Source organism: Antedon bifida, chromosome 8, assembly GCF_963402885.1.
Source record: "Antedon bifida chromosome 8, ecAntBifi1.1, whole genome shotgun sequence".
NCBI classification, from domain to species: Eukaryota; Metazoa; Echinodermata; class Crinoidea; order Comatulida; family Antedonidae; genus Antedon; species Antedon bifida.
Genome location: NC_136233.1, coordinates 2,381,097 through 2,395,903, shown reverse-complemented (window position 1 = coordinate 2,395,903; position 14,807 = coordinate 2,381,097). Strand labels below are relative to the sequence as shown.

General features: G+C 34.8%; 1 protein-coding gene across 1 annotated transcript; it reads left to right on the top strand.

The window, feature by feature from the left end:
* The first annotated feature begins 213 nt into the window (after positions 1-213).
* Positions 214-14,805, top strand: LOC144850643 (low-density lipoprotein receptor-related protein 12-like). Its single transcript, XM_078707985.1, has 11 exons — positions 214-341; positions 632-779; positions 4,244-4,282; positions 4,726-4,864; positions 5,218-5,408; positions 6,005-6,145; positions 6,451-6,812; positions 7,143-7,293; positions 8,014-8,130; positions 10,271-10,510; positions 11,063-14,805. Exons 2-11 carry the CDS (start codon positions 737-739, stop codon positions 12,049-12,051), a joined length of 2,412 nt encoding a protein of 803 aa, XP_078564111.1. The 5' UTR covers positions 214-341; positions 632-736; the 3' UTR covers positions 12,052-14,805.
* Positions 14,806-14,807: the final 2 nt, after the last annotated feature.

Below are 14,807 nucleotides of genomic sequence, written 5' to 3'. Positions count from 1 at the left end.
TTTCAATTGTATCTTTAGAATAATGTTTGAAATATAGAAGAAGTTTTAAATATATAGGCCTATAGACATTATAAACACACTGTAACAGTTTATTTATAGTTAATTTACAGTGATCGACACCATGATGAGAGACAAAAAGTAATGTCATCAAATTATGACGTCATCCAGTATCAGAAGGCGGTGTTGATTTTTGGATTTACTGCTGCCAGTTCACGACACGACGAAAAAAAATAAATGTTCCCTTTAATGTCTGTTATATGTTGTTTAAACGTGCTTAATACAATGAATTACATCTTATTGTTTACTTGATACATCTTTATAAGTCTACATACCATACAGTGGTGAGTTTTTATTCAGTTTATGTACGTTTAAAGTGGTGTAACTAACAACAGAAACACATACGTTTTTGCTAGGCCTGGCCCTTTTACTAGCCTAGGCTAGCTGAAAGGCAACAGTCGAGGATCCAAAAATGACACTTATTCTAGGCGTAAGCTCTACCCAATCCAACCCAACCTAGGCCTAGACTAGTTTGATAATACGATTATGAACTAGGCCTAGGCCAAAATAAATATTAACTTTTAAATACGTATTAAGAAATAAAAATGTTGATTGTTTTTACTTTTGTGCCCAGATTGGATTACAATTTTATTCAACAAGAAAGAGAAAAGACAGTTCAAAATAGTTTCTAATCCTTAGCAAATTTTTGATGTGGAGTGAGAGGTGACTAGCCTAGGAAATGATACTATCAGAAAATACTATCAGCATTCTGCTGCTAATAGGTAAGTAGTGTTACAGTACTATTGAATTTCAAGAAACATTTAAGAAGAAGAGGGAGGCTAAAGGGTCCGACGACTCGCCAGCCTCTTTCATATCTTTCATATTGAGGTGGCGTTACGGTGACTAATAATAAGTGCCGCTGAAAAAAACCCCGATATTTTATACGCAACCAACATGTATGCAAGCTAAAATATGCGCAAATAACTATAGTTTATACCATGGAGTAATTACACTTACACTAAGATAAACACCAAATTAATTTATGATTAAAATAAAAAAACAATGCCATCTTATTAAAGTAAATTTATGATTTCAGGTGGGAGAGTTTATTTATAGTAAAGTGTGTGACGTAAAATTTATTGTTAGAATGCATGTAATAAGACTATCAACGTTGACTGTTATTTGACCAGTCAAGTGGTCAGTACTTAAACGCACTGTTTGTTTAATTATAATTAATTAAGCATTGAAACATTAATTTTCGTATAATTACATTATTATGTTTCTATAATGTACTGTAGTATGTCCAAAGTTCACTCAAATTCAAGGGCTGTTTACATTACAGTCATGTCGTCTGCTTTCTGCTTCATGGAAATAGCATTTTTAAAAATTATTAATCAAATTTATTTCTATATTTAGACTTTGAATATCACTATTTTGTTTATAGTCATACTCATCTGCAATACTTTTATTACTGCATGTCATTAATGCATTTATGTCTAAGTGTAGCCAGTAAATTGTTTTTTAAATATTGTGCTGATCTGTCAAGTCATTGTAACTAAAGGAATTGATAGATAGTGTCAGGCCAGTTATTAACTGTTAATAATTTTAATTTGATACGCATCCAACAATGAGCACAAACCCACCAATTACAGGATGGATGAACTATTTTATAATTTATCTTGCTTAGGCTACTGTATAAACAAAGTCTCATTTGAGGCTTAGGGAGTGAAGTTAAAAGAGATGTGAGTTACAACCCTGGCACTAGGTCAGGATTGAACCCCGGACCCTGGGATTGGAAGGCAAGCACGTTAACCACCAATCTCCCCTACCATATTGATAATATCATGACCTATAATTATAGGTCGGGTCCAGGATAATAATACATTTGATTGGTGTCATGTTTTAACATATTTAGTGATCATACTGTAGTGTGTTATAGTATGCATAATGTTGGTTTTATTTATTAAATTATTATTTTTTTGTGGCCACACATTTTTTGTTTTTTGAATTAAAAACTTTAGTAATTTTCTTTTGCGGATTTCCGTTTATTTTAATGGTTATTATTGTCTTGTTGTTAGTTTCAGTTTAAAGTTTAAAGTGACACCATAAACATGTATATTTAATACAAACTGTACTATTACTGTGGTGTTTTTTTTTTACAGGGCGTGGAGTTTTTACACAGGGCTTAGTATAGCATCTAGTGCTGCAGCGCTATTGCGGTTGGTTGTAGTTATAAATGTATATTAGAATACATACTACAGTATTACTATAGCGGTTGGTTTTAGTTATAAGTGTATATTAGAATTCAAACTATTATAGCGGTTGGTTGGTTGTATTTTATAAAAAATGAACACAAGAGTTTGTCATTGAGCGCAGGAAATGCTCTGTGTCTGTACACGTGTTCTCAATTCTGATTGGACGTTCACCGGGGGAGTGAACCCTCACAAACTTGGCACAATCCTATCAAACTTTAGATCTGCAAGTTTCATTTTCAAAATTATCATTACTAGCAATAGCAGTCATAAGTCAAGTCAAAGTAAACATTTTTTTTTAAAGTAATACAGTACAATCATTTGATTTAAAAATAAGAGGGGGGAATTCCAATAACAGCAACATTTCTGAATGGCAACCACTAAAATGAAATGTGATAATGCAGTTTTTAATTGTTTTATTGTTAATACTTTTCCGGTTCATTTTTAAAATTATAATTTATATATGAATAAAATGTATTTCCTTGTGCTTTGTGCACCTCAATTTACAGTTATTAAGGTCTGTTCACACTATCAAACTTTATGTGACAAATGAAATGTGATGTGCCCATATATGGACATATCACACTACCATACAGTATTTAGGCATATTATCACCATATTTGGGCACATCATACTTTTTTTTGTCAAACTAGTTTGATAGTGTAGAGGTCTTCACCAGCCAGCACAAAAGCCTCTAGTTGCAGTACCTCAAGGTACTGTTTTATTTTCCCCTCTCATCTCTTACTTAACTGTTTCACATTTCCCCCTAGACTTTTCTAGCTACAGTTTCTAGCTACATTACACGCAATATTATTATTTGATTATCACGGAAATTTGTAAATTTGGATCTAGAGATGTTGTATTCATTCATTCATTATTTCAGATAGGATATCCATAAAAGGAACTATATACAGAACAAAGGAAACAATTAACAAAAAAAATATTGACTTTATTTGCCCTGCTCTGAGATAATAATTGATTAATTAATTTTCAAGCTTCACAAACTTCTATTTCTATTTTGTCTGCAACCTCAGATGAGAAAGTGAGATTTCTTTATATCTAAATTTGATCAATATTAATAGAGACATAACTCAAGGAGTTGATTGCATTTTAAAGTACAATGTGCTGTTTTGTAATTTATTTTCAAATGTGTAGGCCTTGAATCTAGGATTAGGCTGCTTAGGCAAGCAAGACCTGAGCTGACTATACAGTATGAAAGAATATGGTGTGACTGGATTAGGAGGAACATACTGTATATGGGGACCAATCAAGGGGTTAGCAACAAAAATGTGTGACCAGAACAGGCTGAGGGGTAATGAGTGAGCCAGATACATGGTGTTATACTGTACAGTAGTACAGTAAAGGGGGAAAACTACAGTGTATAATGAATTACACGGCAGTGATGAAGGGTTGTGGCTCAGCCGGCCTGGGCCCCCTCTAAATTTCACAAAATTGTAATGCAAAAGATAGGACACCAAATTAAGTCCTTCATCTCACTACTTTTAGTACCTGGGACGAACGAAATGTTACTGTATACTATAGTGATGAATGGGGCCAACTAAGGGTATTGTAATTTTAGCATCCATAGTTAAACATTTGTATTGTATACAGATAGTACAAAGGTCCAGTTATATTCAAATTCAATATTTACTTTCTCTGGCCATATTCTATTTTTAGCAAACACAAGTTTTATTACAACTGTGTCAAAAAGGAGAGAAAAAAACAATTTGACGTCAATGTTTTTTATATGAAACCTGTTTACAATACAAATCATATGGTTCACTTAACGAAATAAACTTACCAATTATCAGGTTTTTCAGTGAAATGAATTTGAATCTGAATTATATAATTATGTATTGTTATATTTTAACGCTAAACACACAAACACTGTTGTTTTTGACAGCAATTTACTGTGTTACAATCAATGCTTTTTCACTGGATATATTAATAAATATTATTATTTTAACATTACACAACTTCCTTTTTCTTTTCAGCCTCCTGTGAGCTTGGAACACTTTCTTTCAACCCACAAGGTAATGGCCAAGTTATATTCCTAATTAATTTCTTAAATGTTATGACAGATTTTTTTTATTAATAAATACTTGTTATCATTTAAAGATCTATTGACCCTAAAAACCTGACAAATTAAGATTAATAAAATCAGATTTTGAAAAGGCCATTTTGCAGTTTTAATAAAGTTATTCACTTCAGTAGAAAAAAAAATCAACAAAAATAATTATTTCACTAATATAACAAGATAAAGGAAACAGTTCATTGTTTTTGCTTTAAATTACATTTTTTTAAGGAAAATAATATTTTTTTTAATCCAGTTTTGGTCAAAGTAACTATAAAATAACTATTAATTATGTGATATTAAAATGGCATTTCAACAAAAAAATGTTTTACAATTATTTTTTTATGACGACAATATATCTTTAAGATATTTTTTTTAATGTACTATTTCAATTTTTTTTAGGGGACAGTGCAAATTGTGGAGCTGTACATCACCAAGGTCAAGGTCGGATTACCTCACCTAATTTCCCAAACCCTTATGATGATAATTCTAATTGTCATTGGAAGATAAAATCTGAAGATGGGCACACAGTCACTGTCAGGTGAGTAAACAAATCAAGGTTAAAGGTTATTATTCTGGTCCTCAAGACGAGATTTGACCCAGTTATAACTTCAGACTTAGAGCTGTTTTTGTGACATTTTTAGTGCCTTGAGCATCTGCTTACATATTGATCAGTCTGTCTGTGTTTGTTTTGATTAAGAGTTTTGATTGGCTATTAACATGTCTATTAGAATTTTTTTTTAAATAGATTTAAAGTTGAAATTTTACAAAAATTGTTTGATGGTTTGCATGGCGAAATCAAATGTCGATATAAAGTTTGCGGTACACACATATATTAGTTCTGAAAAGAACTGTTGAGTTTCTCTTTTTACAAAAATTGTTTTCCGTTTTTAGATTTACACAAATGAATATTGAATCTCTGGATGGTGAATGTATAGATAGTCTTAAGTGTAGCTATAATTCGACAGAGGTCGTTTACTGCGGTATCTCACTTCCTAACACCATAACGTCACAATTCATCACTCTCACGTTTACTAGCGATGAGAACAATGTGCGCAACGGATTTTCGTTGGATTTTTATACAAGTAAGTTTCATTTTTTTTCGTTTCCTTTATTTTCACTCTTCAATATGAATTTAAACAGTTTTAACATAAGTATACAGTGTATGGGTGGATGGAGGTCACAGTAAGGTCATTAAAACTTCATTGAAGGTGTCATCCTCGTTTCAGTATTATAATAACATGCTACAAAGTAGACTAAAATATATGTTTTAAAATAATAATAATAATAATAATAATAATACAAATGCACCAATTCCAAAAAAGGTAAACAGTACAACCATGGTAGAACTCTTCTTTAAGGTACCCCCCCTATTAAGAGGACATCCCTACTAAAGGGACACCCCTATTGAGGGGGACATCCCTAATAAAGTGACACCCCTATCAAGGGGACACCCCTATTGAGGGGACATCCTACTAATGGAACACCCTTATTAAGAGGACACAGACACTTCTTTTAAGAGGACACACCTACAAGGGGTACACTTGCCTGTGATGAAAAAAAGGCCAACATATATGTATATACAGCCAATGGAACACTTTGTTAGGTTGGAAGGTGTCTCCTTATATGGGACATCTATTTTGACTCTTTATTTATTTATACTTTGTTTTATAAACCATAGGTACATATCCTGCTGCTTCTTGTAACACACAAACTGAGTTTCATTGCAAGGCAGAGAAGAAATGTATTCCTATCACCTGGAAATGTAACGACCAGTATGAATGCAGCGACGGCTCAGATGAAGCGCCCTCACTCTGTCATGGTAAGAGTTTCAGCTATTCAATTCTTTAAACATACGTTTGCCAGTTAATATATACAGGAAGGGTATATACTTTGTTTACAGTGTATTCTTTACTTATAACCAAGTCCTATAAAGCTTACAATGTCATTTAAATAATTGAATCTGATTGACCAATGGAGACTGTTATTTTAACTGTACAGTTATTTTGTGTATACTTCTTCACAGATTTAACTTCAGTTCCTATAAAGCTGTTGTCCTAACTGCTCTCAATGTCATTTAAACGATTGAATCTGATTGGTCAATGGAGTCTGTTATTTTCTTCACAGGTTTAACTTCAGTTGTACCCGCAACTCCAACGGAATGCGGGTTACATTCCTTTTTATGCATATCTGCTGCCACGCAAAGCAAAGAATGCTTTCCCGACATAAGGAAATGCGACACCGTCAAAGATTGTTCTGACGGGCGCGACGAAGAGGGCTGCGGCAAGTGCATGCATTATCTGGAAGACAACCAGGGTTATTTCATTTCTCCGAATTTCCCAATGAATTATGGGAATAACCTAGACTGCCAATGGAAGATCATCGTGTCCGAGGGGAACACTATCCAGCTACGGTTTGTGGAGTTTGAGCTGGATGCTATGTTGGATACGGATTATATCTGGGTTTACGACGGAGGCAGCGAATATGCAGTGAGTCAGCAAGAATATATCATAAAGCTATGTCTACACTATCAAACTAGTTTGACAAAAAAAATTTGATGTGCCCAAATACAGTAGTGATATGACATCATCATGTCCATATATTGGCACATCACATTTTTTTGTCACATAAAGTTTGATAGTGTAGACAAGGCTTAAGATTTTAAAATATATCTTACACTATATTCGACAGTTATCTTTGCTTATTCATTCTTATAGTTAAAATTGATTTGTAGAGAATATATCAATTAATGCTTTCTACAGCAATTATTTGTTTATTTGTTTGTGGTAAACTAAATCTGTTTTGTTTAAATCCTATAGGATCGGTTTGGACCTTATTTTGGAACAAAATCAATAGAAACTATTCCTCCAAAAGTGATTGAATCAACCGGTGATAGAATGTTGATAACTTTCCATTCAGACAATGTTGCAAGAGATAGCAAAGGATTTAATGTGACTTACCAAACTAAAGGTTATTTATGTGCTTTATTATATTCATCATTTTTCTATGGATATTACTGATCTAAAGGATCTTTCACACCTGTTCCGGCACGGTTCCGGTCCGGCACCAGAAAATAAAATTGAACGTCAATGTTTCATTTTCACACGACTACGCGCATATCAATTGATGTATAGTCGAATGGAGCGTTTCGCATTGATGTTCGATTCGCCGAACCGGAACAGCTGTGAAAAGCCCTTTACACAGGCTTTATAGATCCATTTGATAGATTCCATTCTCAACCTTTGGCCACACAGTCATGTGCGTAGCCTAGAGTCTAATTTATGAAGGCTGTATTCACTAATCAAACTTATTTCCCCTGGCCTTAAATTTTGCTTAAATAGTAAATAAAAAGTTGAGAAATTCCCTTCTTATGTAGAATTCACTTAGATAAGAGAAGTTCCAAGTGTTTCGCTTGGCCCAAATGTGAATGGTTTAAGCTCTGTCTACACTATCAAACTTGTTTGACAAAAAAAGTGTGATGTGCCCAAATATGGTAGTGATATGCCAAAATATGGTAGTGATATGACATCATCGTGTCCATATATGGGCACATTTTTTTTGTCACATAAAGTTTGATAGTGTAGACAGAGCTTAATACACAGGCTTCTCCAATAGTACGTTCAGCCTATCCTGACTAGTGTTCTTATATGTACAAACGTCTGTTAAACCATTGTGCCTGCCTTTTTATAGGTAATTGTCTATCCAATCAACTACCATGCCGTGATGGATCCAACTGCTTTGACGTCGATCATGAACGCTGTGATGGTGAATTTGCATGCAGTAAAGGAGAAGATGAAATGGGTTGTTGTAAGTATACTTTACACATTTGGAATTTGGAATCGAATCAATAAATGTTTATCTGAGTAAGTGCAGTAATGAAATTATCAACTTCTCTCCATTGTTGGTTTATCTGGGTAAGTGACACATAGACTAAAGCTCTGTCTACACTATCAAACTAGGTTTTGACAAAAAGAGTGTGATATTCCCAAATATGGTAGTGATTTCCCCAAATATGGTCTACGCTCGCGCTAACCGCTCGCCAATTCGCCAATGGCGACTGGAGTCTCCATTTGGCGAAAATAATTATTGCCTCGTTCGCCAAATTGGCGAAAATACATTTCCAAGCCTAGGCCTAGCCTGGTCGGCGTGACTTCTTATGGGAGCGAGAATTCGCCACACTTCGGTACTTTCTGACTCGGGTACACTTTTTACCACCACAGCATTTTATGTGACGACGTCACGATCGCCGTGTTTATTTTTTTAGTTCTGATTAAACATGCGCAGAGCGTGCCTCGATGACGTTTTAATGACACACAGTTAATGTGATTGGTTCGTGGCCGGCCTTCGTCGACGTGATGATGAGCGAATAAAAGGGGAAGTCCCTATTCTTCGACGTAGAAAATGAACTTCGAGAAGAAAAATGTAAACAGAAACATGTGGACGAATACTTCCGTAAACGAGGCTGTTCTGTTATTTAAAAAGTAAAAGTAATTACCTCAATTGTAAAATGTTAACATGTTTAATTTTATTTCCCTTTCGATTATTCTAACCGAAAGTTGCGCTTAAATTGAATAGCTAAGAAACAGCGTATACTACAACGGCAACCCTGGCCAAAGCGCGTTTCGGCCGCCTACATAGAATGGGTTACGGCCGCTGCATAGCAAATTCAAAGCTTCTTAAATTTCTGCGGTACATTTCTTCCTAACGTACTTGTTTTATATAATAGATTGATAAATATTCCACTTATTAAATAATTTAATAAATCGGTAAAATTGACGTTTCGAAGCAAATATTCCATGATGAGAGGTGACATTTTTCGACATGCCTCGTGTGCGGCGAAGACTAGTTCAGAAAATGGAACAGTCCACTGCGGGGGTTATCCAATCATTAATTAAAGCGCTAATACATGCATACCATGCACATTGCCTGGGCGACGGTAATTTAGTAATAAGCGGAAAATGGTAAACACTGATATTTATGGTAGGGATTATTTTTTTCAGTGGTTGGTCTTGTTGGCTTCTTCGCACGAGGTCCACGCAAAGTCAAATAAAACGATGTGGTTTATCAAACAGAAATATAAATTAGCTTTAATTCAATACTAAATTAGCCAGATTTTGATAATGAGAAAGACTCAAAAATTCAATTTTTATCGTTAAAATTGACATATGAGGCGGATGTACATAATAATAATAACCGATTTACATATCAAAATAAAGAGTATTTAAAGCCTGATAACATGCAACAAAAATTACTCCACCACCTATTATGGACCTCGTGCGATCGGGTGCGAAAATGGGTAGGTGTTTTCCAAAGTTATTTTTAGCGCGCGGATTTCGGCTCGCCGGCTTTTGTACCTCATTTTTAACTCGCGTTTTCTATTAAAATATTTAATAAACATAGATTAAAAATATATAAAAATAATCCCTTAAACAAGATCTTTCCAGGCATATAATTTTTATTCTCATGGGTACATAAGAAATAGTATATTTTTAACTTCAAAGACACGTCACTTTTTGAAATTTCACGAACGTGTTAAAATCGCGGTAACGAAAATCAGCTTCATTGGGATACCTAATAATAATATAAATGTAAAAGAAGTCACAAATAACAAACAAATACATGCATTATTTATTAAATAAACATTTTTGCGAATTTTTATGGTTTTTTTAATTTGGCTAAAGGATTTTCAATTTGGCTAATGTTTTTCAAAACCTTTCGCCATTTTGGCGAACGAAAATTTGACCTTAGCGCGAGCGTAGATGGTAGTGATGTGCCCAAATATGACATCATCATTTCCATATACTGTATACACATTTTTTTGTCACATACAGATTGATAGTGTAGACAAGGCTTATTGAAATGACTAACAACAACTGTTACCTTTGTAAGTAGGTTTATCTGCACCTATTGTGTTTGTAAGAAAACTTATTTTATTTTTTTTCATTAGTTGGATGCACAGAAACTCAAATAGCTTGTTCAAAAGAAGAGAGTCGCTGCTACACACCAGATAAGAGATGCGATGGACAGGCATCATGTGAACACAAGCAAGACGAACGTAACTGTCCCGTGGACTTATGCAACGATGTCAAAGGTCTATTTCTATGTGACAACAAACACTGCATTTTTGAGAGCTGGAAATGTGACCTTGCCGATGACTGCGATGACAACAGTGACGAAAGAGATTGCCGTAAGTTACATTTATAGGTCATACTAGCGACTTTTTGTAGAGGTCATGAAAAAAAACAGAACAGAAATTTGACCAGATCATTCCTTTGTGTCGTTTAAAGATGAAGAGTAGGGATAATGATCCATTTCAGCTGCTTTCGTTGTGGACAGACAAACGAGTGCCATTTGGTGGCAGAACTCGACACAAAGGGACACTTAGAGCAGAATGAAATTGTGTGTTGTCCACACCTGTGCACAATTTAGCCTTGTAAAGCTCTGTCTACACTATCAAACTAGTTTGACAAAAAAAAGTGTGATGTGCCCAAATATGGTACAGTAGTGATATGCTTAAATATGGTAGTGATATGACATCATATATATGGGCACATTACATGTTTTTGTCACATAAAGTTTGATAGTGTAGACAGAGCTTACGACACAGATTGCTCCCCACATTTAACATTTTCAGAAAAATCTCTCTCCCTAATATTTTATGTTTATAAAGGTTGCATTTTTACTCTAGTTGCGACTAATGATATAGTAACTTATCATAAAATGTTTGTTTTTTTTACAGCTGTTTCCAACAAAGTGATAACAGCAGCTGTCGTTGGTTCCATCATCTGCGGACTTCTTCTAGTGGCAGCTCTAAGTTGTACCTGCAAACTGTATCAGTTACACAGTGGAGATCCCTACCAACCATCACACAGTACCTCACCTATGCAAGAGATTGAACAACAGTTACTATGGAGAGAAGCTCCGCCATCTTACATCGCGTCGATGGCTTCCCCACATTACTCCCGAGCTCAGCAAGAGTTCCTTAGCAATATTCCATCGCAAACACCTTGTCCACCTCCTGCCGTGAACACTAATAGTAATACAGAAACCAGACGTACGAGACGGCCTAGTTTTTTCAGAATGTTATCGTGGGATAGATTTGCGCAACGTCGTAATCGTGAAAGGCCAAGTAGTACGCCAAATGATGTTAATCAAACGCAACCTAGTAGCAATAACGAGTCTGATGTAATCCACCAACAGATTAGCGCTAACCGACCGAATCCTGCGCATGCCAATGGCATCCCACCAGAGGACGAGTCGACAGCAAACAGCACTGAGATGCAACCGGCAGCTCCTGTACCGTTAATAGAACCCTCACCATCTTCCGAAAGTGGCGCGGTATCAGATACGGACTCTGACACGAATCACGAAGCAAGCGACAGAGATCATATGGACAGACGTATCTTATACGCGGCTGCAAATCTGCGAAGGATACGAATCAATGGTGGTGTTCAGAACTTGTACCAGCACACCATGAACCGAACAGATCCACCATCACAGACGACCTTGCCTCGATCAAGGTCAGATATTCCATCTGAAAATATTAACTCTGCAGAACCCATTCATAGTTCTGTTTCGTCAGATGCAATCATCAACACGAGCCAGGCTACGTCATCAAATCCAGTACAAACCCATTCTAGAGCGGCGTCGAATGGCTCCGTCATATCAACCGGGTCAGACTGCACAGTTCCGTTACTTGGCCGCCCAACTAGAGAAAGCTTATGTTAAAAATATTTTATACAATTTTCTAATGATAGAATTTGTTTCTTGATGTATTTTATAATTGTATCTCATCTTGATCATAGTATTTATTAGATTTAAAAATTCGTAAAGCCTGTAAATTTGAAAATAGAGTATTTTAAGAGGACTATTAAGTATGTATGCAGAGAGTTATCTACAGAAAAAATCTCCCAATACTGGACACTCTTGGGTTGGCTTAATGTTTGTGGTTTTCCAGAAATTATGGTATTTTCCGAACGTGTTTTTAATGGTCATTTGAAACTTTTTGGACCTCGAAAGTGGGAATTTGGAAAAGTTTTCAGAGAGTCTGGTATTGAGGGAGTTGTCTGTATTCATATGGAACTCTAACTTCTTTTCTATACACAATTAATAATGTTAATGGAGAACCAATTTTAACCCCTTTCAATTTGTTTCTTCAAAATATGCATATTTGGTTCAGTTTGTGCCAATCTTGGTGATGTCATTATTACTTTATAGAGCAAACTTTTTATTTTGTTTATATTATGTAAATTGTGCAAATGTTGTGTATACTGTAATTACATATATTAATTATGTAAATATTTATCAAAATGTATATATTAAGTATCTAATTTGCATACACACCTGTATATACAGTATGTGATTATGTGAAATGTAAAGCTCTGTCTACACTATCAAACTTTATGCGACAAAAAAAAGTGATGTGCCCATATATGTCATAGCACTACCATATTTGTGCATATCACTTCCATATTTGGGGACATCACATTTTGTTGTCACATAACGTTTGATAGTGTACTGTAGACTTAAGAGGGGGAATGGATTATAGTTTAGTAGGTATTGCAGTTGCAGACAGTATATGCTAAAATCTAATAATAATGTTTTTTATACTAACATAATATTCCATCCATGATGTGTGAGATCTTGCGATTTTACTGTAAAGCCTGGTTCCCACTAAGACGAAAATAATAGATGTAAGCACAACACAAGCGAGTTGACCAATCGCAATCACCAGTTTGAATAATCCATTGTGTTGCGTTCTAGTGTGAACCAAGCCTTACTGGCTGTAGCACATGGTTTAGGACATTTCAGCCGCAGCCTCAATGCAGTCAGGCTTTTCATGAAACCAAGGCTACCTTGGTGGTCGAGGGTCAACTTTCTCGGAAGTGAGGTCAAGCTTTTCAGGGAAGCAACTGCTGGCTTTCATCATTCAGATTTAGACCTATGTTCTAAAATCTATTTATATTTACAGTACTGTATTATGATAATGAAGTCTTTTGAAAGGCAGAATATAGTTTGTAGTCTACGCACTGAAATATATGATCAGGTCTTGTAGATTACTTGTACAGAATAGTTATCTTTTAATTTCACTGCATGGCTACAACACAGATCATTTGTGACGACCTATGACCTTAAAATATAAATTATGCATGACGTCATTTATCCAAGTCGTCGTTCAGCTTATTATTATATGGAGTAATTTCGATTTTTTAAAGTCAACCATACACCAAACCCAAAAGAGGTTAAAATGCACATGTTAGTAATAACAGAATAATCCCGGCGGAAAATTGCAAGAACCAAATTTGTATGCGAAAAGTACCTCCATATGACATCATAAGCCCCAGGTCATCTAAAAATCAAAAGCTGCCTAATAATACAGTACTGCATGCTGATATATAATACATAATAAATATATTCATGTCCACCTGGACAAGTTATTTGTTTTCATTATATATGGAAATGTGCATAGGTTTTAATATGTTAATAAGTAGTACTTGATATTTTTTTATTGGTATGTTAAAAGCAAAATTGTAAATGTTTAAAGGAATTGGTGATATTACAAAATAACTTGATTTTATGTAGTTAGGCCGATAGAGAGTTTAAGTCCATTGATATATAATTGAGTGCGCCTTCAATTTGAACAATGCGACATAACAATGTTGTTTTTTTCCTTTGGTACAGTACTTTGTTGCAGATATTAAGTAATGAAGAGGTCAAAATATGACAGGGGCGGATCCAGGATGAGGGAGCGCTAACATATATTATGTTAATAGTCTGTCAAAAATAGATATAAAATGTAGTTCATAAAAAAGGTGTAGCGCAACCCTCTGGATCCGATCCAGCATCAAATTGTGTTATCAAATGTATTTTTGTTTAAGCACTGTTAACACTATCAAACCAGTTTGACAAAAAAATGTGTGATGTGCCCAAATATGGTAGTGAAATGCCTAAATATGGTAGCATCCTGTCCATATATGGGCACATTTGATAGTGTAGTCAGAGCTTTACATCTCTTGGAATGAATATGTATGTTTTTAACAAGCACAAATGGTTATTCTAAGTCACTCGTTGCTTTCATAAAGCTTTGTCTACACTATCAAACTTTATGTGACAAAAATTTGACATCCCATATATGGACGTGATGATGTCATATCACTACCATATTTGGGAATATCACTACCATATTTGGGAATATCACTACCATATTTGGGAATATCACTACCATATTTGGGAATATCACTACCATATTTGGGCACATCCCACTGTTTGTATGAAAGTTGTGTTTGAATTGGCAGGTCCACTTCCACACTGCTGGACAAAAACTGTGATTTATTTATAGTTGTAGGTTGGCCTAGAAATGAGGGGTTTTAAAAAGAAAATAATATATATGTAATTTCTAGGTTTTTATTGATATGTTAGTAACAAATATATTTATATTAAAATACTTGAAGAAAGTGGTTTAATTTAATTGTTGAAATAATGGT